At 45.8% G+C, this 27,586-nt stretch overlaps 1 protein-coding gene across 4 annotated transcripts in view; it reads left to right on the forward strand.

Annotated features, from left to right (window-relative positions):
* LOC138580215 (alpha-2-macroglobulin-like protein 1) overlaps positions 1–27,586 on the forward strand; it is a 1,347,911-nt gene that overhangs the window by 1,225,253 nt on the left and 95,072 nt on the right. For all 4 annotated transcript variants that reach the window (XM_069650572.1, XM_069650575.1, XM_069650574.1 and 1 more), the window contains one exon: positions 12,222–12,436. In XM_069650572.1, the coding sequence (XP_069506673.1) occupies positions 12,222–12,436 (215 nt within the window). The remainder of the gene's footprint in view (positions 1–12,221; positions 12,437–27,586) is intronic.

Consider the following 27,586-nt stretch of genomic DNA (forward strand, 5'->3'; position numbering starts at 1 on the left):
TTCTGATGGCAGAGGTGTTGAGGCTTAGTCTGGTTTAAGGAGGCGAAAACGTAATGTGCCCAGTTGGATCGAATTTGTTGTAGATCGTCGCTGCATTCTAATGCATGCGTGTGGGAAGCCAAGCCTGCGGCAGATGTCCACCGAAGTGGTGCGTTTATACGTACATTGAGTCTCGGATGGAGCTTTGTTATTGAAACCACTGTTTGATCAGGTTGTCCGTTTGACAGAGTCCTCTCAGCGTACTAGCTGGATTGCCATAATAGGTCTTCTAAGCGTGATGACCAAGCTATTATAATGCATCCTCTTAGCATGATAGACTGGTGCCCTACTGTCTTCTAGGTGTGATATCGAGTCTGCCGACTTATCTTTAATTGCAATTCGCTGGCAATCCTCATACATATAAGTGCACTAGTCTTCTAGGTATAATAACAGAAGTTAGTGCGGAGAACAGACATTCCTAATACCGGGTTCGAGGTAAGGGAAGGATATCTTAAGGCTTAGAATCTGTGTGAGCTTAGGCTGAGATAAGAAATTAGGTGGCTGGCTGTGCTACAATAAGCCTCCTAACAGGTTAGGCATGTGGAAGGGTTCTGATGATGCTGGAAGTGTGTGTGATAGCAGTGGATTTGATTATACATCACTTTTACTCATGGATATATTGGTAGTTTAAAGTTTGTAGATGGATGTTGTGCACTGTGAATTTAGTGAGATGTGGGTGTGCCTATGTGGGCCGTCGCAATTACAGCCACTGTGTCATGGGAAGGAGTTTGGGGATTGCCCGTGCATACTTCCAGCTCCAGGCTTAGCGGACGCCTAACGGGATGGCCAAACAGGACCTCGAAGGGACTGAACCCAACACCACTCTATGGAACCTCCCAGTAGGAGAACAGGAGGCATGGCAGGAGAATATCCCTTTTTTTCGGGAGTAGCTCCTTCAAGCCACCTATCGTGCCCTTGAGGGTTTTATTGAACAGCTCAACGAGGCAGTTGATTTCTGAGTGAAAGGCTGTGGAGAACGTACAGGTAACTCCACACTCATCCCATATTGCCTTCCTATACGCGGATATGAAGTTGAATCCGCTGTCAGAAATAACTTCCTTGGGGAATCACATACAAGAGAATATTCTAATGAGAGCCTTTGCCACTACTGGGTTCTTGATGCTCCTCAGGGGGACAGCCTTTGAGTACCAGGTGGCATGATCAACCAAGGCCAAGATATATCGGTTTGCTGAGGAGGTTCGAGTATCCAAAGGACTCACAATGCCCATACATATTCTCTTGAAAAGGCTGCCCAACCAGGGTAGTGGAATTAGGAGGGCCTTGGTGGCTCTGCCCACCTTGACAGATGCTTCGCAAGTGTGGCAGGACCGGACAAATGCTTTTATCTTTGACCCCCATCTGGGGCCAGTAGATATTAGCCAACAGCCTATTGGCTGTTTTCATCTTCCCGAGGTGACCTTCCAACGGAATGCTGTGAACCAAGTACACCAGGAACCTTCGGTGGCACTGGAGAACCACCAAACAGTGGCTGGCCCCCACCTCAGAAGTCTTGGGCTCACTGTACAGGAGACAGTTCTACCAGTACACCTTGATCATCCCAGGGGCTTCCCCCTGTGATTGCTTCTCTGCCTGCCCACGCAGATCTGCCAAAGTTGGACAGTCATGCTGCGGCTGCCAAAATTCAGCCTGGCTCAGTTTCCCAGCTAAGGACAAGTCACTTAGCTCGGGGATACCAATGGTGTCTGAAGCAACCGTGCCCTCCACCTCAGTTTTGGGTTTTATGCCTGTAGGCAACCCTGAGGTCACTGAGATGGGTGCCGCCTCAAAAGGAACTCAGCGGCCACTAGACCCTCTCCTGCTAGGTCAGACAACTTAGTGGTCTCTGAATATAGACTGGGTGGTACCGATGGGCACAAGTCTCATGCCATCATCAACTGGAAGAGCCCCTCAGACCATGGCTGCTAGGGCTGCTACCCGAGCTGCTTTCTTGGCCCTTGATCATGTGACTGCAGCAATCATTTCGGCATCGAGTCTATTGTTTCCTAACAGACAATCTACCAGAATGGCATATTTTACAGTGACGCAGAGCGGAGAGATTTCCCCCCTCCAACTGAACTCCATCATAGCCAGTGGGAATCAGGTGAGACCATTGAATCCCCTGACTAGTTTGGGAGGACCAGGGTTGATCTGGTCCTCTCGCACCCACTGTGGTCAGACAGCGTTGATACTTGCAGCAGTATCACAAAGTGCTTGGGCTTTGCTCTCATTAATGAACACATGGTCCAAAAGGATCTCTGTATTAGCAGGAACCAGGGCCTTGGTGGGAGGCCCAGTGCCTTTCCCACTCAGGGATACTAGGGTGCAGTCAGCCAACCCCAGGGTGATTTGGAATTCGGCATCTAAGATGACCATGTTGATAATTTCTTTCCCTTCTTCCTCCTCCATGAGCGTAGCGCTAACTATGGCCGGCTTGGGTCTACCCTTGCAGATGGGATCTCCCTTCTTATCTTTCTAATCACCACAGGTAAAGCTTCCTTAAGGAGCTATGAGTGCAAACGCCCATGTGCTAGGGGTGCTAACATGTCTCCTTTCTGCTGTAGCGGACAATGTTGCTGACAAGGTTCTCCCCTCAGACCTTTGGGGTCCTTTCTTGGCAAGAGGATACAAACCTTTGTCCTTACCCTCTTTTGATTGATGTTTCTTGTACCACTTGTCATCTGATTTGGATCCACTAACCATGGATTTTTTCTGGACACGAGTATCCACAAACTGATTCGTCCCCTTTGCGTTCTCTTGAGGGTCGTTGAAAATCTTGTCCCCTAGATGCTGGTATAACTCCATCTCACATTGTTTAAGCATAATCTCACATGCAATCAGACTAAACATGCCCATGAATGTGTCAACTGTGTTACCTGTGACCTCACTCAGATGGTTCAGGGATTGATGCATAATTGATGCATCTAAACCTCTTAAGGACTGTACCCGACAACTCATCTTCCGCCTCCAGGAGGTGGAAAGCGAACTACAGCTTTTTGAACCAGTCAAAAATATCCTTGCCCTCCACGTGCGATTGGACTAATCTCTTGGGAAGGTGATGCCTAGGCTTTCCTTAAGAGTTAAGAGTCACTGTTGGAGACACTTCCTTCTCCACTGGAAGTTTGGTGGCCTCTTTCTGGGCCTCAAGCTCCATCTTGCACAGCATCACACAGTCCCTTTGCTTCTTCTCCTCCAGGGCTACTCTCCTTTCTTCCAGGAGGTAGAGCCTGTCAGGGTTGATTACAGCAAGATGCCCTAGGTGTCTGGCTGAAGCACAGGAACCCCTGCATGCGTGCAACCTGTGGGAGGCTTGTGACCTTTGGGAGACCACCGTTCCTGCCCAGTGGTGGAATGCTGAGATGCGCTATTGCTGTCTATCTGCTCTGCAGTTTTCATGCCCCCCATGTGTGTGGACAACAGGGCCTGGGGATTCATCCCAGTGCTGGTGTCCGCATAGCCCTCCACCCCCCTAGCTTCCTCAAAAGCTTCAAGGCCTTTCAGCAGTTCAGCCTTCTTACCCGTACTGCCATGAGGGAGATCCCCTATCTCGACAGAGGTTGTGCAAGGCACTTGCTGTCAAGGTCTGCACCATGCCATGTCGAGTTCCATGGTCATAAAAAACACTTTGGCAGTAAAAACTAACAATAACTGCACACTTTTATTTTGGCTGGCTGAGTTGTAGGTACAGTCTGTTTCAAGTCCCACCTCTGCCACCAGTGTGACAAAATGGATTCTGCCTCCCAGGAGTACAAGGATGAGTAGGGGTAAAATAGCCCACTCAGCCATCAGACTTCTACAAACCAAAACACAATACAATCATAAAGGTAAAACAGGGACAATCAAGAGATATACCTCCTTCACCTTTTGTTGTAATATGGGCTGAGGGAAGGCTTTTCTCTCAAGAGGCCTGTGAAGGTGAACCAGTAGTGACCCAATCAACACAGTATTACAGTCCAAAATGAAGGGAATGGCCAATAAAGGTTCTACAAAAATATAAATACTTTAAAAAAATCAACCATCTGCACGTAGAACAAAAAGAGATTACTACACAAGAAACAACCCCAAATGAAAGAACAGAGTAGCACTTTGAGTGTAGTTCCAGGGGTGGTAGGTATGGTACTATCATAAAAAGGATATCTTGGCGAAAACAGGGACTATTGAGACCTAACCAGTCTCTGGGGTCCAAGTGGACCATGGGGGCAGTTCAGTGTCAACAGTACCTGGATTCAGTTCTTGGTGGGCTGACATATCAGACCCGGTGTCGAATTATGATCTGAGCGGGTCAGACTCAGTTCGGGCACGTAGGATTGTGGAGGCACCTGCAGCAAGCAGGCATTGAGTAGGGGTAAATGTGGGTGGTCTGGGTGGTCGAACAGCTGCTCTCCAAAGATGCAGGTTGGGGCAGTCCTAAGAATGCTTTGCAGTTGGCCAGGCCGAGTTGGGCTTCAGCCGCTGGGAGGGGTCGGCCAGCGACGCTAATGCGGTTCGAGTCTGCTGATGACGGCTATCGAAATGATGATCAAGGGTGCGTTGATGTGCGATCGATCAGGCAGCAGTGCTGTGGCTGTTGAGCAGTCACTTCGGGCTTCTCTAGGACATGATGCAGTGTTGAGCTGCTTTAGATGCAAGCAATAGTTTGGCTGGTTGGAGGAACGCAGACACCAGCACCAGCGCCTTCCCTATGGTTCAAGATTCAGGGAAAACAGCGAACAGTTTAGTGTGGGAGAGCGACAGGTTTGGTGCGGGAGAACAGGTAGCTTTAGCTGGTCTAACCCACCGGTTGCTGTGATGCCTTCGCAAAAGTCTCGAGGACAGGATGCTCCACCACAGGGTCCCCTCTTCTGGCTTAGAAGATTTATTGCAGAGTGCTTGGCCCTGGTCCACAGCACTGGTCACTCCTGATGTGCCCTGGGAACGGTTAGTTGACAGATCTTCCTTTTGTCTTGGATGGCTCCTTCTTCACCACAGGCTGAGGGTTTTCGACAGTGAAACTGTCTCAAAGGAAGTCCAGACGAGAATATTCAGAATATCGCTTTGGCCTTAAAAGATCATTGAGAAACTGAGGTCATTCTGCTGAAGGAGTGCAAAACCCCTTCTTTAAAAGACACATGTCCTCAAGTGATTGGTCTAAAGCTAGCCTGCTTTAGTGGGCCAATCAGTGCTCTTTCCCGTTGATGTAACACCCAACGTGCTTTGCTCCAGAGGAAGTGGGGAGACAGGAAAGGAAAAGAGAGACAGTAGAAAAAAGATGGTGGCAGGCTTCTTCCAGTGTCCAGAGCACTCCTGCCTATCCTACTCCAGCCCTTTTCACTCCTACTAACAACAAAGATCTTTAAGCATGCAGCACCGTGGTGTGAGGCTCCTCATCCTCAATGGGTGTGCTCCTTTGATTCCTGGGGCCAGGGCAGCTTCTAGCTTCTAGCTGTGCAGCATCTCTGGAGGAGGGTATTAGCCCTCACAAAGAAAATCAATAGAAGCTGAGCCCGCAGGGTTTCTGTGTGGCAGTATCAGCGGAAAAGCTGACTCACAGGGGCTGACACGTGTGCGATATCAATTGGAATGTGGTAGATCATAACTATCGCTATGTACTAAACCTAAACACAGGCATATCTTGTTCCTAGGGATTACCTTGCCACCAGCATGTGCTACTCATGATCATCATAGTTTGGGTACAAGGGGCATACCTAAATGTCGCCCCTGTGTTGCAGTGACTTTGCTGTCGCTGCTGTGGTCGAGTGGGAATCATGTGCCTTTTGAAACTGCTCTGCGCCACAAGCACATGTATGCTTTTGGCATCGAGTTGCGACAAAGGGGGATCTGGTTAGCAGATTACCCCTTTCAGGCAAGAATCCCCTGCATCCTTTTATGTACTAATAAAAGTCAAACATTCCATGGCTTTGCACAGTTGCTTGATGGCAATTCCTCACAGAGGGTGGCGGGAGCCTGAGGTTTAAAAGCTGTTGGTTGCTGTGGCGTGTTATGGTGGAGGGATCTGGATTTGGAAAAGAACTTAAATGTCTGTATTATAGACATTTTTTGTATAGCACTGAAATCCGGGGGTATAAAATGTCAAAATGCAGAATTAAGCTACTTAAACATGGTTATTCAATAAATTCGAACCTAATGCACCCAATAGTCCATTAAGACAGTAACTGCAAGTTAGTTCTTGTGAACACTGATCACTCTACATTCCGCAGCAGGTTGAGAATGCATGGAACCCCTATTACACCATTGCTTGTATAGGTTGCTTGCATATGTATCTTATCTGTCAATTTTATCTTAAACCATGTACTTGTTTCCTAATCTGTCAATTATATCTTAAACTGTCTGTAACTAAGCCGTGACACCTAAGGGTTTGGGCGCATAATAAATGCAATAAATAAATAAATAAATAAAATAACCATCCAACTTCGCTAGATACATTTAAGATGAAAAGGAGAAATGTCTTCAGTAGTTTCTCGATTTCCATTATATAGCCCACTGGAGGAAAAAGCTTTTCCCACCTGCAGATTGCAAATTAAATCTGGTGTGAGTGCATGCGTCAAAAAGCCGAGCAAAGGTTTCGGATTAGCTTGCAGAAGCTACTTCTGGAGCCCACATTCTTAGTAGCAGACTTGCATGTAATAATATTACTGCTTATATTATGTTATGTTACTGAGCTTATACTGTGCCAAAGCCCGCGGGCATCTAGGTGCCGAGAGATAGAAGGGTGCAGAAGGAGAAGTTCAGGAACATTTATGCTAGTCAAAGAGAATCGTTTTCAGTTGCTTTCAAAAAGTGAGATGATTCTCAATTTTACGATCCTTGCTTCAACAATTAACCAATGCAATTGATAAAAGACAGGGCTGGCATGAACTCTATAAATAGAATTAGAGGCTATGTCTGCAACACAGAGTACAGAAGGTGCACGGTGTCCCGTGGGCAATTCACAATTCCCTCAAATTAGACTGATTCTCCATGAAATTCTCAAACTACAGTGATCCCAATGTAGACAGAGTGTTGGGGTACTAAAAGGCAAGGTAAAACATATACATGAGAAAAATGTCAAATTATTAAAACATTTGTATACATGTAAAATGCCTTATATGTGTTAAACATCTTTGAATACTTTTCAATCATTTAGAAAATGAAAATATTAACAATGTGTAATAACAAGATTGGCACAATTCAAGAACAATCTTCGTAAAATGTTGCACATTTCTTTAAAAAAAACTGCTGTCTGCTTAGTATTTCTATTATGCATTATTTTTTGCAATAATTTTGTCACTATTTTTTATAGATACTTTGCATAAAATGCTTAAAATTAGTTTAAAATTAAAAATACTTTTTTCTTTAAAAAGGAGGTATTAACAGTAAAACGTGCATATGCTCATTTTGAAACCGCAATATTAGCCAATTACCTTAACAAGTCTAGTTACCAATGCCCATACTGTGAATAAAAAGTTAGCAACAGAACACTAATGCTTCCACAACTGAGTGCATTCCTGAATTTCTGAACAGGTGGACCAGACAGGACCATCTAGTGTCTCCATGTAAGGGGCACAAGAAGAGTAGATCATTTTCGCCTCCTGCCTCCATTTCACCATATAAGAAGCAATAGGCCAGATGCCAAGCCTGCATTTAACATACAATTCCTTAATTCTGGAAGGCCCCGTTTTATCCAGATACTTGAAGGGTCAGCTTAAGTGGGAGATACATTGGCAGAAGCCCATGCCCTCGTGCTTTATCTGCACACTGCTCCATTGCCAAGGCCTTTAACATGTGCTTGGCTTCAGGGGGCATTTGGTAGGGAGCTTTTAACAAGACCTCAGATCAAAATGTACTATCATCTCTTCTACAGGCTTAACCTAGAGGAGCGAAGTAGCAGCAGGCAGGCAAAAAGAGCAGACACATGATTGCGATAAGGGCTACCTCCTGCTCGCCTTCACATTCGGTACCAGTACATAAGGTGCCACCCCAAATTAGCCTGAAAGCGGACACCCCAATAATCCTAAATGCCAAATTGCTCAACATGCACACCATAGACCAACAGGGCAATCAATATCTCCTTGTCACAATGGCAGGCCATGTGCTTCGTCTATTGGACATTAAGGCAAAGACCAATGAAGGTTATTATATAGGCGCAGTTGCTGCTGGAGGCCATTCAGTTTTTTTTATATTAAAAGAGCACCATCTGCAAAAGGCAGGATGCTGATTTTCCTCTCACCCAATAATGGCGCACCTGCTTGGGCGCTGCCACCTCTAGGGCCAAGTCATTGATGAAAAGAGTAAAGGGCAATGGGCAAGGAAGCAGCCTTGCTCACTCCCTTGGCTACCCGCAAGGGCCTTGTTTTATGTCTCCACCTGGACCCCATCGCACACAAGCATAATTGCCCCCCTTCCCAGCTAGTACTGCTACCCTTAACATGTCTGGAACTGCTATCACTCTTAAGGAGTCCCCAGGTTTATCGCCGGGGTACAGTGTCAAACGCAGTATTCACATATAGGAAAAACAGATATAATGCCTGCTTCTTAAGCAACACAAACGTCTCCATTAGCAGATCCAAACAGAACACATGGCCCACCGTGCCCAGCCCCTTCCCAAAACCTGAGTGGTACTGAGTCAGGACCCTCCGCTTCTTGCACCAGGCATCCCAAAGGTATGCCTGGTGCAAGAAGCACCCAAAAGATTTTGGAAGTTGAATCAATCAAGGATATTTTCAGATAACGTTCAATAAAGCAATGTGTTTCATCCTTCCTGGCGCTGCACAGAGAGTAACCTGGATTATAACACAGTGATAGCGCAGGTCCCATTATATCCGCTCATTTATTTATTTTGGACATTTGTGAGGTGCAACATATCGCAGCAAAGGCACAAGGCACAGGGAAGATGCCCTGTAAGAGAAGGGGAGTTTATTGAACGGTTATGGGCAGTGCCCGGGTGCGAATGTGAAGATTAGCAGTTCCATAGAGACAAATGGAGGAGAGCGCCCCAAAGGACGATACCTTTTATGGCAAATCTTCTTTGCCCATTGGTCTGGAGATGTGTGCTCGAGCTTCCACAGGACGAGTGGAGGCATCTTGGAAATACTTCATGGGGAAATTGGATCGTGAGGTAGCCTGTTTAAAACCTGTGAATTGTGTGGTGGACATGAACAAGGGCCTTCAATTCTTAAACCTCTCTTTGCCTGGAAGCCGGGGAGGGATAAAAGAATTGAATGCATATCATCTTTTTGATCAGCCTTTTTTATTACTATTGTGTCAGGGTTTCAGGGCAATTCCAGTTTGGCTGTAAATGTGTATTATATTTCAGAGTAAAGTATCTTACTAATATCTTACTGGGAGGGTGGCACTGATGAGAGCCTAACAGGATATGGAGAGTTCGGGGCATTTGCAAACATTTGGGTGCAAGAGGCAGAGCATGTTCTAATTCATCAAGGGTTAGCTCTGATTGAGGGTTGGAGAGTTGTTGTCAGGTTGTGCAGCTGCCTGAGACCCAATGTAGACCAAGCTGTGATTTGCATGAACCTGAAAGCAAACCCTGGAGGATCAGGAAGAGTTCCCAGATGAAGCATATCCAGAATGAAGAGAGCGGGTGCTATGGTAGTGGTGATGCTCACTTGATTAGTACACAGATCAGCTATGGAGCCATAGAGGTTGATCCAGGATGCTTTATTAGATATAGGTACATGTGTACGACTCCAGTTACTTGTAAGTATGTTAATGTTAAAGGTATTTTATACCCAACACTATCACAACTGGAGTTGTCCCCAGGTGCTCTGGCGGATCTCAAAAGGAGATTGTGATGAAAGGGGACATTGGAGGGTTAGTAGGGTTTAGTGGGAATGGGAAACAGAGAGTTGTGATGTCCTATTGGCAGCTTCAGTTCGGTTTGCACCGTTCGCTGAGCTTAAGTGTGGTTTTAGGGTCGGTGAGAATTCCTTTGTGCAGTTGTGCCGGGTTATGTGTTGCTACTCTGTTGTTGCAATGTGGTGAAGTGCGGGAAGATTGCTGTGTGGAGAGGTGGTTGTGTGAGTTTCTGTATGAGAGGTGTATGTAGAAAGTTGAGAATTGGATTGGTGGCTTTTCCTTACCTCTTTGTCTTTGAGTGTCTGTGCTCAACATCTGTGATTATCCTGTGTGTTTGTTATTGTAGCTGTCCGCCTGGTTGGCAGGTCTGTTGAGGGGTGGCAGTTTTCCTCTGTGTTACTCTAGTGGTATGTGTACCTGGTTTATGCCGGCATATTCCCCCACCCTGGGCTTGGGGATGCTTAGGTTAGAGCATTCTGGTCCCTACCTGTCCATCCTGTGTGGCGAGCTTACCTACCTAGGTTTCCTCTGTGAATTAGCAGTATGTGGACATGGATGGTCAGGGCGTCCCCCCTACCCTATAGTTAGCGACAATTAAGTTAGGGGTCATGGGTTCTTCCATGGGATTCCTTTTTACCGCTGTGTCTGTCCTTCCTAGTTGTTTCCTTCTGGTTCTGGAGCAAAGAGCCAAATTTTGAGTTGTTTTCTGAATTCCAGATTATCCCTTGTGTTGCAAATGTTTCTTTGTAGATGATTCCTGTTTATTGCTGCCAGGTGAGGAAAGGAGTATCCGCCACATGTTCTTTTATTGTATGGTTTTGGTTCTAAGCAAATGTTGTTGCTTGATCCAAGTGGTCTTATCCAATGGTAGACGGTTATTTTCTCCTTTAGGGACTCTGCTCCTTGGCCGTGGATTGCTCTGTGTGTTATGCACATCGTTTTGAACTTTATCGGTAGCCAGTGTAGCAGTTTCAGCACTGGGGTAATGTGTTCTCTTTGCGGTAGTTTTAGCAAGGGTCTGGTTGCAGCGTTTTGGATCAGCTGGTGTTTTTTAATAGTTGTTCTAGCATTCCTAGGCATAGGCTGTTGGCGTAGTTTACTCTGGACATGATGAGTGTGATGATGGTGAGTGTTTTGTGGGTGAAAGAGAGGAAAGGTAGGATCCTTTTTACTGCCTGTAGGAGGAAGACACATTTCTTGATTATAGCGTTTATTTGTGGCTCATGTGTAAGTTTGTTGTCCATTTAGACTTCCAGGTTCTTTACTATTGTTGATGGGGTCTGTGCTGTATGTACAAGGTAGCTGTACAGGTAGATATCAATGGATATTCAGTGACAGATAAGGGACAGAAACCATTAGCCTTCCTCTCACACCCAGCTCGTGCCCCCAACTGACTGGAACACTTGCACACAACACATGCTAAACATTCTCCTGAGCTGTCCATCATACATTCACCAACATTCCATCAGCATGCATTCATGACCAGTGAGACAGAACAAGATTAACTCGCATTACAACAGCGGGGGAGAGAAAGGAGCCTTGGGGGACTCCACAGATGGAGAGGATGAAAGTGAAGAGAAGGGACCTTGGCATATTTGGAGGTATCATTTGGTAGGAAGTTATTCAAAGCAATGCAGCGCAGTGTGTGCCACTAATTTGAAAAAGTGGAGGAGGATTTGGCGGTCCATGATGCTCAACTCATTGGGCAAGTCAAAGTGCACCAGGACAGCACAGCTGCATGAATAGAGGTTGGAGGTCATCTGCCACTGTTTTGATAGCGGTCGCAGTGCCATGTTTGTCTTGTAGTCTGGGTAGTAGTGGATTGACTAAATGGTTGATTTCAGGGAAGGATTAAAGTGGCTTTTTTATAATTGATTCTTGAAATTTCATCAGGAAAGTGAGAGCTAGGGTTCACTTGGAAGTTTGGGTTAAGGGAGCGTATCCTCAATCTAGGTTGAATCCAAGAGATAATCAGCCAGTTTGGTACTATACTTTTTTATTTTGTTTTTTTATTGTGTCATAACCAAATTTGTTTTTTTTACACACACATGTCAATTTGTTAAGAAAATAAAAACAACAAAGAAAAAAAGAAAGATCATATATATATAAAGAAGGAAAAAAAGATTAAAACAACAGAAATTTACAATATCTACATGAAATATTACAATGCAAGGTTTGACGCCAAAGCAGTAAAAAGAATAGCAATTACAATCAACCTACATTTCCAAGATTGCGCTGTTTTTTTAGATAGCATACTATACTTTGAGAGAGTCTGTGAATGCAAATCCGAGAAAGAAATGGAGGGGATATGGGGCTGATATCTTTGTAAACAATGTAACTTAAAATCATTAAGGCAAGCAAGGTCTTTGAACAATTGAGTGTTTGTGTTTGTGCAGAAAAGAATATTTTTTGGACGCTGACACCACAAACCTCAAAAAAGGCATCGGGCTGGACCCTACCGGAGGAAGGAGTAGTGGAAACCTCAGCCCTGGTCCTCCTGGCCCACCTCCGCCAGCCAAATGTGACCAAGGAGGACATCAGGAATGCCTCGCGGATCGCAGCATGGATAATGCGCAAGCAGAATCCCTGCGGGGGCTTTGCCACCACCCAGGTAAGGTTAGCCCATTTTCCCCTCCTCATCCCTGTGCAAACATCCCATCTTCCACAACAATGAGGGGATTTCACACATGCTTGGGGGTCTCAGCGCTGGCATGTACTCTTGGCATTGCCAGAAACAGATGGCAGTAACATTCCCCAGTGGTCCATGAGCATAGATCCGGACATTAGTGCATCGGGGTGTGATCACAACTGCGCCAATAAGCAGAGAGTGCTTTGTGGTATGTGGATTCAGTTTCACTATTGATGTAAATGTAGGTCCTTGTACTAGTGTACAGGTGTACTCTGGGACCATACAATGACTCTATTGAGTGTGATAACATCTGCCACTCAGAAGTGCAAGCCTGACACTAGTGTGGAGGAATGAAGGACCGTGTTGCATGCCAACGCTGGAGCGCTTTGAACGCAAGTGAGCCAGAGCATGAATGACGGTGAAGAGTCATGTGTCAGTATGCTGGAGCTTGAATTTACATGGATACTAGAACTGAAAATCAGCATCCATGGCAGCAGTGCACATGCATTCATGGATCCTGGGCATGTGAGTGGGGAACAGGCACATCCCTGAACTGGCGCATGGAACTAGCACCTACAAGTGACCGAACAAAGCTTGGATGAGTAATAAGATGCAGGGTGATTCACTGTACACAAAGTTCACTGAAGCCTGGGCCAAGCTGAGACTCACAGCCACGTGGCCACTTCAATCATTCAATGCAATACGCATGTGCCATATATCGGAATAAGGCCCAATCCATGCCTTCTCTGAGAAGTGATTCCGCAAGCTCCAGGATATTCAACTAGGGTTCCTTATTTTGCATAACACCTAATCTCTCAACATTTAGCTCACATGCCCTATTTTTCACAAATGAAATATATTCTAGGTAACAAGGGTTTAGAAAAATTTCTGTAAATCTTTTCACAGAATTTCCAAAATCTATCTGCAAATAATATCTGGCTTTTATCTCGTGTAAGCTTGAATCGTGTATCCTCAAGCTCCTTTTTGACTTCCTAGAGTGCCCGGTACCTTTCCTCTAAAATGCTGCCCTTAACATGTCCCATGCTTTTTTTCAAACTGTCTCTTTCTCTACCGTCTGAATTGTCATTAGACTTAGAATTTGAAAGGGAGGTCTGCTACTCTCTGTGACAACGTCACATTAGCCAACCCTCTTCTGTAGCTTAGAGGGGCTCTGGACAATAGTGATGCCCACCTCTGATGTAGTATTCTACCTGGTGTCCATAAAGGGGAATTCCACAATGCCCCTGCCAAGGGACCAACTCTCCTTGTTTTAGGTATATGGGATAGAGGCTGGTCACCATTCCCAACTCCGGCATCTGTCCCTTTGTATAAGTTGCCCTTATCGATCCCTCATACACACAATGTGCTTCGTAAAGGGAGCCATATGAGACCAGTACCTCCTTCTGCAGACATCAGTGTCTTCGATCACGAGTACAGCCTTCTCTTTCAGACTCTCTAATGTTTGATCAAAGGATGCACTTGCCATTTTCCAGAGCCACCACCAAATCAGGCACAATCCAGCATGCAAACATGGCACTGTACTCTGAACTAGGCGTGTCACGGTATTGGTTTTATGGCGGTATGATAACCTTCTTGCCAAATGACAGTATATCATGGTTATCGCGGTATAGCATGTGGAGTTAACTAATCTTAAAAAATATTTTCTTAAAGGTTATAAATTCTCAGCATTTTGAAACTTGTCTCTGCACATTTTTAGCTGATCCTCCGGGAATCTAAGGCGGCTGCAGATTTGGTCTTTCATGGCGCTCACTCATTGATCGCCTTGAATGAAAGAGTGACTAGTGGAAGTGTTAAAATGCAAATTTTAAGCAATGAGCATTCTGCTCAGTCACAGGTCATCGCTGTGAAAATCGGCCTCTACTTGCATTATTTTGGAACCACATGGCATGGGCATCATGACCCCTCACTGCGATCAGTCAAAAAAGCTTGTTTTGATAACGCTTTATCCCATTAAAGGGAGAAAAGTAACTCATGTGAGGTCTGAAAGCCCATGTCATTGTGTTTCTTTTGTCAAAATGTCATAGCCAACACACACTCACCAAAAGGTTGCATATTGATCAAATCACGATAGCTTGTTTACCATCTGCCTGGTGTATTGTAAAGGTCTGATGTTGAAGTCACCACTGACCATGTAATCCAACAGGACAGCGTTCAGTGGGTGCTGTTGATTTCTTTCTTGATTCTTGCAATACATGTTCATTTACCTTCCTAAAGATAGTGGCACAAACACTTTTTGAAAATGACAAATTTAAAATACATATCGGCACAAATATGGCATAGACCCCCAACTCACCACAGCCCCATCATTACCATTTTCCCCAGGTCTTAGCGCATTAGGACCCTTGTCATGTGAGTTGAGACGGAGGAATGCTTTCATGGGTGGCGTCACAAATCGAGTATAGATCTGAGAAATATCTCACCCCCATTGCAGTGTTCCTACAGTCTACAGGGCTAACATTTTTTGTTGACATGCATCAGAAGGGCATCCAGTTCATGCCCCCCTTTGCATTCTGGCATGTTTAGTTCCCCATCTTTCAAATTGGTGGGAAAACTACAAATCGGCTGATTTTTAACTGACTCTACTGATCACAGAGAAAGAGCAGTAACAGCATCAAAGCTACATTCACTAATGGGGCCTCACTTTCCCTATGCGCTTGTCTGCCAAACGCCACATCCCACAGTGCAAGATCCAGAATGTGCAGCACTTGCTTACTGCAGCCTTTCCAAATCAGATTGAAAAGCTCACTTAATAGCTGCAGGCCCTAAAACGGTATACCCGTATAAACAACGTGATGTTTATTATAGTTCAAATAAGCTGTTCATGGTATCTATAACGCTATACTGTTATACCGTTACACCACTACTCTGAACCACAGGGGCTTCCAGGGTCCTTTCTCCTGCCTTCAAAATGGTGCATGGGCTTTTTGAGTCCTCTGCTGCTTTTGCACCCGCTGTAATGAGTACTACTTACTACCAGGGAAACAATGAGCTATAAACCTTATTAAGTTATATAAACATCTAAAAACGATCAACCGAACAGGGGGAATAACCCAGCAGGTTGTATGAAGAAAAGGAGACTAAGAAGCAACCAATCAGAACACAGAATTCAAAATTACCATAAAAGAGCCCACCACACTCCAGTAAAGGTGATAGATGGGAGCAGAGGTTTGAGAGACAAAAGGGATACAGGTTAAAGAGCATGCAGAGAGCTGCACCACACACCATAGGCAGGACTAGACCAAGAAGGAGACCACAAAGTTGGCTTAAAGCTATACCCCAGATAATGGGTGAACGAAGATTGCAAAAGGGGGTCTAGGCCCTATGACAATGTCCACCACTCGACCGTTGGTGTGTATGGTGGTGAAATGAGCATGGGAGCTTCCACCTTCTGTGTGATACAGGGTCCAGGGGTGGAACGGGAGCCATCCCGTGGTCACCACTGCAGCATCCGGATCAGTGGGGAGGGATTTGCCGGTCAGATAACACAGTGAGCTAAGCGCTCGCCCCTGATATCTGTGTGCAGCCTGCTGTGGCAGGTTCAAATCCCAGCAGGGTCAACTCATCCTTTCATCCTTCCGAGGTCAATAAATTGAGTACCACTCTGTGGGATAATAATGTCTTCTGTTATTTCAATGCTCTGAGATCTGTGGCGTGTAACGCTACATAAGAAATCAATTATTATTTATAAAATGAAAGGCTAACAAGACATCTACCCATTAACTAAGAATGGATCTAGAACTACATGTAATGTGGTAATGGCATGGGCCCTGTAAGACTGGCCCAGCAGTGGGAAATCATGTTATATTCATTGTCAGGAAATGTACTTATCGAGTAGCTGCTTACAAAGACAACAAGTGGGGTGTCGTTTTGTCAGATGTGTTGGAGCTCCATTGCAGGCGCTTGGCTCCATCCAACTGACCGCCGCGGGCACCAGAACCTCCAAGCATGCACTAAATATTAAATCCACGGAAGGCTTAATTCAAAATGGCAGACAGCATTACATAGACTTGGTCCAGGGAACGTTGGAGACCCCCATTCCTCTGTTACCATCACCTGATTTGAAAAGCATGTTTTAAATACAAGAAAATCATGCACCGTAACAGATAATCCCATTTAATAGCAGACCCTCATGAGAAGCCTGGCCCATAGAGAGATGATAGGTCTATATGCAAGGGAGCCCAACAGGATCAGAGCTCTGGGAGTTAGGAGAAGGAGGTGTTATACATTTGGAGAAAGCTGGCAAGAGATGGGGCTGCGGGAGCAGAGAAGGTTGAGAAGTGTCTTTCACCCAATTGCTTTCCGAGCACTGGAATATACATACTCAATGTTTTCCCAGGGGCACATGCCCAGTCCATAAGGTCACTCAAAAGCATTGCCTCATTCCAGTAGAACCAGGGGAAACCCCTGACAAAGTCAAAATAATAAACTCTAGGGAGGATTATATAGGCGTGGCAAGGGCATCAGAAAGGGGAGAAAAGACTCCCATACGTGGAAAAAACTTCCTGTCATCTCCGTCCCCCTCCCTGCAATGACATCATTCTACTTCATTATCATAAGGTATGGGTCAGCTTGTTCACAGTGTGCTTCACACACTGAGGGGTATTCTGGGGTACTTTGCCCCTATTGCCCCTATCTGCCAGGGTTCATAACATCCTTCTTTTGTCCAGTCTTTTTGAGCGGACTGATCATTTTCCACGAGAAGGTGTCTCTGCAGTGGAGCACACCGTAGACCACTGCGTCTGACTTTCCGAACTGCCGCAAAGCACAGCATTGGCCAAACTGCGGTACTACTAGAGACCACAGCCACAGCCCGTTGGAATTCTCCTTATCTAATTATATAGAGTGAGCAATAGTGGAGAGAATGGTGAAGCCCGATACGGTGGGCTCCTTCTAGGTAATGGTCAGGGCTTGTTGATTAAAACAATTGGAAATGGGTGGCTGATTTTCAGAGTATTCACTGGTGTAGGGAGTGTGCTGTGAATTCACCAGCTAGTCGTAATACACCAGGAAACGGCTCTAAGGTTGCTTAGATACTGAACTGGGTGTAATATCTTGAAATGCATCAGAGGAACTTAAAAACCTGTATTTTAGAAACACTGCCGTCTTTGTCCACCCATGCTGGAAGTGGTATATAGTCTTTTCATTTAAAAATGTTTCATTGAAAGATGTTTCCTCGAAAATGTTTAATTGAAAACATGTTTCTTTAAAAAAAAATGCTATTAATGTTTTTCTTATCTAAAATATATGTATGTAGGTTTGGGTGGGGTAAAGTGTTAAATATGGAAAATGGGGGTTTGGTGGGGGGACCCCCAATAACAAATAAAACAAATTGGGAATGTTTGGGTGTTTTATAAAGGGCAGTAAACACGTATGTGCGGGGAAGACCCCCCCAATTCAAAGCCAGATTCTCACTGAACATTTAACCACTGCAGCAGCCTTCTAAACCAAGGCATCCCACTGGGTTAAATCATTCTTATCCAACCGCACCACCAGAGTCTTCTCGCCCTCTGCCTCAGCAGCCCCGATCCCCATCCACTGTGGGGTGCTCCAAGACTCTTGCGTCTCACCAACGCTATACAATATATTCACAAAGCTCCTCTTCAACCATCTCGATAACATGGGTGTCATCTACACTAACTATGCAGATGACACCCAGGTTCTCATCACGTTGACAGGATGCTACGAGGATGACTCTATATTAATTAACGTTATCTACTTGGAAATACAGGCATGGATGGCTGCCCACAGCCTCTGCCTCAATGATAAAAAACAGAGCTCCTAATTGTTGGCACCCAGGCTCACCTGAACAAGCTCGACCCGCGGTACATGTCCTTCAACATTGATGGGAATCAATCAAAGTTGCAAAGGAGATTAAAAAAACCTAGGTGTCTATCTTAAATCTACCCTATCCTTAAAAAAGCAAGTGAGCTCTATTGCCTAATCAACAGCCTACACAAACAAGCTAATAAATGCTTCTAAATCCTACTTGTCCCCCATTAGTTGCATGACTTTAGCTAGAGCTCTAGCGCTCTCTAAATTAGATTATTGCAATACGCTCTTCCTAGGATGCTCTGAACAGAATCTTAACAGACTTCAAGTCTTACAAACAACTCCTTAAGAGCAGTACTAAACATTCCTAGATCCAGCCAAATCTCCAGCCTTAGACAGAAATCTAACTGGCTCCCAGTGCGCGATAGAATCTCACTTTGCACATTGGCAAACACCCACAAATGTATGTCCAATTCTGCACCTAAATATCTTTCTGACAAGTTCTCCATATACCAACCAGCCCGACCCACCAGATCCTCCCAAACACACCTCATGTCAGTTCCCAGGTTCAACCTAAAAACTGCTGGTGGAGCCAGCTTCCCCGTCCAAGCCACCAACCATTGGAACTCCCTAACTCGCATCATTAGAATGGAACCTTCCTTCAATGCCTTCAGAGCTAGAGTCAAACTCTGGCTCACTGATAAGTCCAATAACTGAAACCTGTGGCCCCCAGTGGATCCGTATTGTTTCTTCATTGCTCAGATGTTTTTGATCTTAACTGTATTTAATTGATGTCCAGACCATTCTGTAACCCTGGTCGACCTCTTGCGGATTTCCTTTGTATTCCTATTTATGTAAGTATGTATCTTGCAACATGTTAAGTTTTCCAGTGCCCAGTTCCCTTAGGGTTAGGTGTGCGATACAAATAATAAACACATACAAACAAAAAAACATTCGGTAAATTCGATATACACATTTTCAGTGAAAAGTGTAATTAACCTACATTAGGTGAATACGTTTTCAATTAAACATTTTCGATGAACCATCTTTCAATGAAAGTTTTTCAGTGAAAAGACATGTAACCGATGGAAGTATTTGAAACTTCGTCAGTCGAGTTCACTTCGGGTGCAGGTTCAAATGCGCTAGTTGTGCGACTCTGCAGCTTTCAGCGGGGAAGATACATCGATGATTCCCTGGTGGGACAGTGTCGATGTCTCCTCTCCAGATCAAGGGATCAAGCCAGTTTCACTGTAGCAGGCTTCAGGGCACAGAGGGGAACACCAGCAAGGCACCTGCAAATTTCGGCACCACGGCTGGGCAACACAGTTACCGCGTTTACTCCAGTTTGGGTGCTCTCTCTTTATTCCAGACCAGGGAATGCCAAATTTACGAAATTCGTTGTGAGAGTGCTGTGAACACAAAGCTTGGTATGTACCAAGTTCTCGTGTCAACTCGAAACGGTGGCGGTTTCAGGGGAAAGGTCCTGCGCAAGCTGGTCAGCCCACTAGATGCCACTTTATGGGCTTATGGTCAGTTTTCACAGTGAAGTCGGTACCATTGAGGTAGGGCCTCAGCTTCTTTAGGGCCCACACAACAGAGAAACATTCCTTCTCTACTGTGGACCACCTGAGCTCTCTGTCCTTAAGCTGACGACAAATGAATCCAATAGGGTGTAGCTTACCTTTCTCATCTACTTGTGATAATACAGCTCCTATCCCAGTGCCAGAGGCATCTGTCTGCACAATAAAAGGTCTTTGGTAATCAGAGGGCCTAAGAACAAGGGCCTGGCACAAGGAGTCTTTTAAGCCATTGAAGGCTGTGTCACCCACAGACCTAAGACTCTGAGATCATTCCCTAGCAGAACCTTTCCCGGGACTTGCTTCTGAATGCTCACTGGGATCCTGACAGTGGGCATCAAAGGAGCTCTGGCAAGCTCCTCTTGGTTTACAAAGGTAGAATCCACGACTCCCCACTTTCCCTAAGGGCAGGAGTGCCAACTCCATTGATCAGCACACTGTCTTTGAAATAGTGTTCGGTGTTATCAGGAATGCTAGCATAAGTTCTGAGACTTTATGCTCCCAGGAACCAAGGAAAACTAAAACTACCTCAGCTTCTATCCCACTGGGGAAGGAGTCTGTGGAGAAGGGTGTCCCTGTGATCTCTTCCTCCTCCTAGGAGGGGAAGGCCAGACTCACAGAGTGGACCTCCAAGGTTTTGACCTTACATCTGGGGCCCCTCTTCACATGGTCATTTGCTCCCCAAGCCAAACAAGATCCACTGGGTCTTGGGACATAGGGAGGCTTATTATAACCAGAGTTCTGCTTGGAACGATAACTTCCACTAACCTGTACATTCTCTTGGGACTAACCCTTACATTTCTTTTTCTGACTCTTTTGGGAGGAAGTTTTTTCAGCCTCCTCACCCTCTTTATCTTTGGACTTTTTCCCCTCCTCCTGCTTGCCAGGATGAGTCTTGTCCTTATGGGACACTCTATGTGACACCCACAAATCTGCTGCCATGGCCAGCTTCTTAGGATCTAACTCCTTTGAATCTGCCAAGTGCTGCGTAAGCTCAGGGGAACAAGATGCAAAAATACGTTCAAGCATGACAAGACATATCATACCCTCAAAGGTGGAGACTTTATAGCCTTCAACCAAACCGGTCAAGTTCTTTAAGGAATCAGTTACACAAGACACCCAAGTACTACCTTCTTTCTTTTTGTACTCTCTAAACCTCTTCAAGTATTGGGCAGGAGTCTTCCCAAACTTTAGGATGAGAGGCTGCTTCAATTTTGCAAAATATACTTTTTCAGCTTTTGACATCTCCATAATAGCACTGCAGCCAGAATGGGGTAGTCTGCTGAGCGCCCATGCAATCATGTCAGCATTTACAACCTCTTGAACTTCTCATGCATACTCAAATGCATTCAACCAGTCCATAATGTAATTCTTCTGATCATACACACTGAGCAGATCTTTAGGAAATCATGAATAAGAGGAGGACCCCGACCCATGTCCAGATCCCTTGGATCCATTTGAAACTTGAAACTTGGCCAGTTCCAACTGGTGATCCCTGTTCTTTTGTTTTTCTGCCTGCTCCACCATCAGTTTAGCCATGTTAAATTCAAGCTCCTTCTGCCTAAACTGCAGCTCTTCCTCCTTGAAATCTAACAGGGCATAAGCATCAGAGCTGGTAGAGGAAGCCTGGGACAACACATCATCTCTGTCTTCCAGGGTACCATGGATGAGTGCAGCGACAGATCTGTCAGATCTGTCAGTGAGAGCAGCCCCACCTCCTTCTACACTTTCATCTGTGGTAATGGCAGTGAGTTGCAACTCTTGCCAATCTATGATTCTCTGAATCATTTCACCCTTTGTACCATGAGCAGGCAAGCTTCTCTCAGTACACATCATTCTCAATGTTTCAGATTTTAAGCATTCATGGTTATATTGGTAATTGTTTCCATTATTCTAGATAGGTCTATGGCATTTACAGTTACTTACTACTAAGGTCACTATGTGTCCTGGGTAGGGGTAATCTGAAAAGCCTTCACTAGTGTGCAACACTGGATACCCTCAGTCCTATCCCACCGCTGTACACCAATTTGTTAAGATGGTTTTCTGAACTATTACCTGGTGGGCAGAGGTTCAGAAGGCCAGCCTTTTATTCTTGGAACAGGGTAACCTTCTGGACAAGCCAGACCAATCAAGTTAGCATTGGCGGCAGTCAATACTAGGTCTAAGGTGGGGTGAGGGTGACTGAAAGACCTCAATGAGCACACAGAGTAAAGGACACTACAAATCACTCCCAGTCAGGTGTATTACACGGCCCGCGTTAGCAGGCGTGTAGTTATGGTTAAATTGCTATACTCATAGGAAGAGCACTTTTTCGGCAGTTTATAACTTTGCTCCCCCTGGAGGAATCCTCACCAAACTTTGCAAAAAAGGTATATGGCCGGCCCTGAATTTATATTGCCAAGTTGGGTGAGGTTTCGTGTAGGGGGGGGGGCAAAGTTATAGAGGGTCCCAACATTTTTTTTTTCCATAGACTGAATGGGCAAAAACTTTGCGCATGGCTACAGCCCGAACGGCTGGACGGATTTGCACCAAATTTGCAGTAGGTGCGGGGGCTTGGGTCAGAAAGCATGCTTTTGTGTGTTTGGTGGAAATTGGACCAGTACTTTTGTTGCAAAGGACTGAAATGTACATCACAAAAATATTGTGATATCTGGGTCTGCTCCGCTGACACATTTCCCTGTTTGCTCCTCCGCGGACCGAAGTCTCATTGGCCTGTGGTATACTGTGCTGTCGACAGACAGTGGACGTGGCCGGTGATTGGCTGGAGGGAAACGTGCTGTGCGTCAAAGGTTTTGGGAAACGCTGCCATGGTGTATCAGAGGACAGTGTTGTGGTGTGTATGCCAATCCCGTAATGCATTGTGTTCATGGCTGTGCCTCCTGTATGTAACTTCGTGGCCACTAAAAGTACTCATATTTGCCTCCGACCTGCCGTCCCTTTTCCCTGTTCACCGTGTGGTGAAAAATGTGATTACACTGCAGTGAACAGTGATGTGTTGTGCGTGAATAGTTTTTGATAACGCCGGCATGTTGTATCCGAGGGCAGTGCGGCGGCGAACGGGCCTGGAACACATAGTTTACGGCATCTGGTGGTGGGAAGAAGGAATGTAAAGGGTGGAGGAGTGAGAAGTTCTGCAAGTGATAGATGCCATTAGAAGAAGACGGTAGTGTGCCAGTGGTATCCGTGCATACTACGACAATTTGCGGTTTTCTCAACAGGGAACAATCTTGTGTGGTCATTGCAGACAGCCTTCATTATGGCAAGGCAGCTGCAGCGGCAATGTCTTTCTGTGATGAGTGGTGGCAGGCACATTTGCAGAACTGGAGTGCATTCCACAAGACATGCGCATTTACAGATAGGGTGTACTATGGTGTGCTGTGTGTGGTAAGTCTGTTAATGCATGGCTGCAGCCCTTGCACAGAAAAGTATGTCGACTGGTTGAAAAGGTATGTCCACTGATTGAAAGCCACTGCCACATTGTCACTTTGTGTGTGTGGTTTGGCTGCATTGCATACATTGTTGGTTGCATGGGGGTGGTGATTGTTAGAACACTGTACAGTTGTCGGTGTATGGGTGGAGATGCTGCAGTGACAGTCGTGTACTGTGGCCACTGGCTGCACTAATGCAATAGTGTAAATATGGAAGGGTTTACGGTGTAAATGGTTTTTACATGTGCTTGCGTAGTGTGCATTGCGCAGATTAGTAAGTGTTGAATTGACCTTTGCAGTACTGCTTGTATTCATATAGTACAGTGTGGGGAGCAGGATCAATGTTGCGATGATTGTGTTGTTTGGTTGGCATTATTACAATGGTTTCTGATTGGAAGTGAGTAGTGGTGCCAAATCCAGTGGTATGTTTGTGCATTACGGTAAGTCGAACATGTGTGCTTGCATTCCTGCTTTAGGGTGCAGAGGTTGGGTAGAAGTGCAGGTGCCTATGTTGCCTTTCTGAATTGTGGCACATGCCTACACGTTCGCCTGCATAACTTTGTTATGTTGTGGTGGGTGTCGGCTAGGCCTAGACTGTAAAGTGCATGGCCAAAGGTCGTAGGGTATAGGCCATGCACCCAAAGGGCTAGGCGTTCCTCACAGCAACCACAATGCAATGCAGTCATGCACTTGCCAGTGTGCATGCATGTCAGGTTGGTGACTTCTACGCAATGGTTGTGGAGGACATTGTAGAGTTGGTAGAGCAGCAGAAGTGAGCTGCTATGTGTACAATAGCATACGGTGTACATCATTGCCCCTGTTTCACAATTGGGAGCCACATGTCAGCATTTGAGTTTGCTATGGTTAGGCCCTTAGAAGAATCTTGCATTAGGAAGTGCTGTAAGATATGGCAGCATGAAAGCATGTGCTCAGCAGCACACATGTAAAACATGCTCAATGTACAAAGCCTGCTACACACCGTTCACCACAACTGCACCCAACAGCGTAGGCCTTCATCACAGCTACTACAACATAATGCAGCCATGCAGTTGTCACTCTGCATGCATCTGAAGTTAGTGACTTTTACAGAATGGTGGTGGAGGACATTTTACACTTGATAGACTAGCAGAAGAGAGCTGCTATGTCGGAATTAGCCAGTCGTGTACTGTGTCTACTGGGTGCACTAATGGAATAGTGTAAATATGGAAGAGGTTAAAGTGACTGGAAACCATAGTTAATGGGATCTGGTGGTGGGAAGAAGGGATGGAAAGGGTGGGGGAGTGAGACGTGCTGCAAGTGGTAGATCTCATTAGAAGAAGACATGCTGTGCCAGCGGTGTTTGTGCATAGTACGCCAATACACAGTTATCTCAACAGGCAAAAATCTTGTGTGGTCATTGCAGGCAGCCTTCGTTATGGCATGCCAGCTGCAGCGGCAATATGTCTTTCTGTGATGAATGGTGGCAGGCACATTTGCAGAAGGCGAGTGCATTCCACAAGACATGCACATTTACAGATAGGGTGTACTATGGTTTGCAGCGTTTGGTAAGTCCGTAGCCCCTTTAATGCATGGCTGCAGCCCTTGCACAGAAAAGTATATCCACTGGTTGAAAAGGTATGTCCACTGATTAAAAGGTGGTGGCACATTGTTGCTTGTGTGGGTGGTTTGGCTGCATTGCACACATTGTTGGTTGCTTGGGTGTGGTGATTGGTAGACCATCGTACAGTTGTCGGTGTATGGGTGGAGATATTGCAGTGACCAGTTGTTTACTGTGTCCACTGGGTGCACTAATGGAATAGTGTAAATATGGAAGAGCTTACGGGGCAACTGGTTTTTACATGTGCTTGCGTAATGTGCATTGTGCAGATTAGTAAGTGTTGCAGTGTACTATGCAGTACTTCTTGTGTGCACGTAGTACATTGTGGAGAGCAGGACCGATGTTGCGACGATTGTGTTGTTTGGTTGGCATTATTACAATGGTTTCTGAATGGAAGTGGGTAGTGGTGCCAAACCCTGTGGTACGTTTGTTCATTACGGTAAGTGGAACATGTGTGCATGCATTCCTGCTTTAGGATGCGTAGGTTGGGTAGAAGTGCTGGTGCTTATGTTGCCTTTCTGATTTGTGGCACATGCCTACATGTTCGCCTGCAAGGCTTTGTTAGGTTGTGGTGGGTGTGGGCAAGGCCTAGACTGTTGGGTGCATGGCCGAAGGCCATAGGCTATGCACCCAGCAGGCTACGCCTTCATGACAGCCACAACATAATGCAGTCATGCACTTGTGAGTCTGCATGCATGTCAGGTTGGTGACTTGTACGCAATGGTTGTGGAGGACATTGTAGACTTGGTAGAGGAGCAGAACTGAGCTGCTATGCGTACATTAGGATATGGTGCATACCATTGCCCCTGTTGCACAATAGGGAGCCACATGTCACCATTTGCGTTTTCTATGGTTAGGCCCTTAGAAGACCCTTGCTTTAGGAAGTACTGTAAGCTATGATAGCATGAAAGGACGTGCTTAGCAGCACACATGTAAAACATGGCCAATGCACAAAGCCTCCTACATACCGTTCACCACAGCTGCACCCACCAGCCTAGGCCTTTATAACAGTCACCACAACCTATTGCAGCCATGCAGTTGGCGACGTTTACACAATGGTTGTGGAGGACATTGCACACTTGGTCGACCAGCGGAAGAGAGGTGCTATGCGTAAATTAGCATATGGTGTACATCATTGCCCCCGTTATACAATAGGGGCCCACATGCCACCATGTGCATTTCCTATGGTTTGCCCCTTATGAGCCCCTTGCTTTACTAATGCTTTAAGATATTGCAGCATGAAAGGACATGTTCAGCAGCACACATGTAACCTATGGCTAATATACACAGCCTCCTACATATCGTTTAGCACACCCATCGGACCGTTATAATGATAATGATGTGTTATTTATATAGCGCCTTATCCCAAAGCACTTTACAGAGCACATATTTACATACAATATCACCCAACCGAAATTGGTACTCATTTATTGACCTCGGAAGGATGAAAGGCTGAGTTGGCCTTGCCGGGATTCAAACCAGCAACCTGCAGATCACGCTCGGATCACAGCAGCGAGCGCTCAGCCCACGGAGCTATTTTACCAGCTGGTTATGCAGCCATGGATGAAAATATGTGCCCAGGGTGAAAGCTGGTAGGCTCAATTGAAGATGGGGAGTGCAGTGTACATGGCATGAGCATTTAAGCATAGCATGTACAATGGTGTCTGCATGCATTTGAAATTGGTGACTTTTACACAATGGTTGTGGAGGACATTGTAGACTTGGTACAGCAGCAGAAGTGACTTGGTATGCGTACATTAACATACGGTGTACATCATTGCCCCTGTTGAACAATAGGGTGCCACATGCCACCATGTGCATTTCTTATGGTTTGGCCCTTATAATCCCCTTGCTTTTGGGAATGCTGTAAGATATTGCAGCATGAAAGGCCGTGCTCAGCAGCACACATGTAAACTATGGGTAATGTCCACGGGCTCCTACACAGCGTTCAGCACACCCAACGCAATGTTATGAAGCCATGGGTGTAAATAGGTGCCCAAGGTGAAATCTGGCAGGCTGAATTGCAGATGGGGAGTGCAGTGGACATGACATGAGTATTGACCCATAGCCTGTGCTATGGGGTGTTTTCTGTGGGGAGGGCCTAGCGCCTTGCATGGATGGCTGGAGTGGAAAGTGAAAAAAGGAGTCCTCCTGCTTTACTGTGCCGTGGCCCTCCTGGTATTTGGGGAAGCGTACGGGCCACATTCTGCAATTCTCACCATGCTGGCCATTGGAAATGGGACTATGGCCTTTGACCACTCAGGTGCACAGGGTGTGCGTCACAGGCAAGAGAACCAATAGGGAGTAGGACTCCTGCTATTCCACTGGGGCGCAGCACTCGCGGAATTTGGAAAAAGGCACGTGCCACATTCTGTGCTTCTCACCATGGTGGCCAATGGAAATGGGACTGTGGGGAATGTTCAATCAGGTGCGCAGGGTGTACATCAAAAGGAAAGGGCGGCAATAATTTTTTCCATTAGTTTGTGTAGTGCATCTGGCAAACATGGAAAGACGCACAGTTTTCATTGTGGGCGATGCCTTTGTGGAAGATCTGTTCATGTATTCCCTCCAAGAAGGCTTTTGTGGCAATTTCGGTTTGGCGGGAGTGGACGCTTTGTGGCGCAGTGTCGAAGTGTGCTGTTTCGGAGTAGTGCTTGTAGAATGTCGACGCATGGCCTCTTTGGCAACTGTACATGTTGTGGTTGTGCACTTTGGAGCCTTCTTTTTGGGTTCCATGCCT

The sequence above is a fragment of the Ambystoma mexicanum genome, chromosome 3p (genome assembly GCF_040938575.1).
Source record: "Ambystoma mexicanum isolate Mex_15411 chromosome 3p, UKY_AmexF1_1, whole genome shotgun sequence".
Taxonomy (NCBI): Eukaryota; Metazoa; Chordata; class Amphibia; order Caudata; family Ambystomatidae; genus Ambystoma; species Ambystoma mexicanum.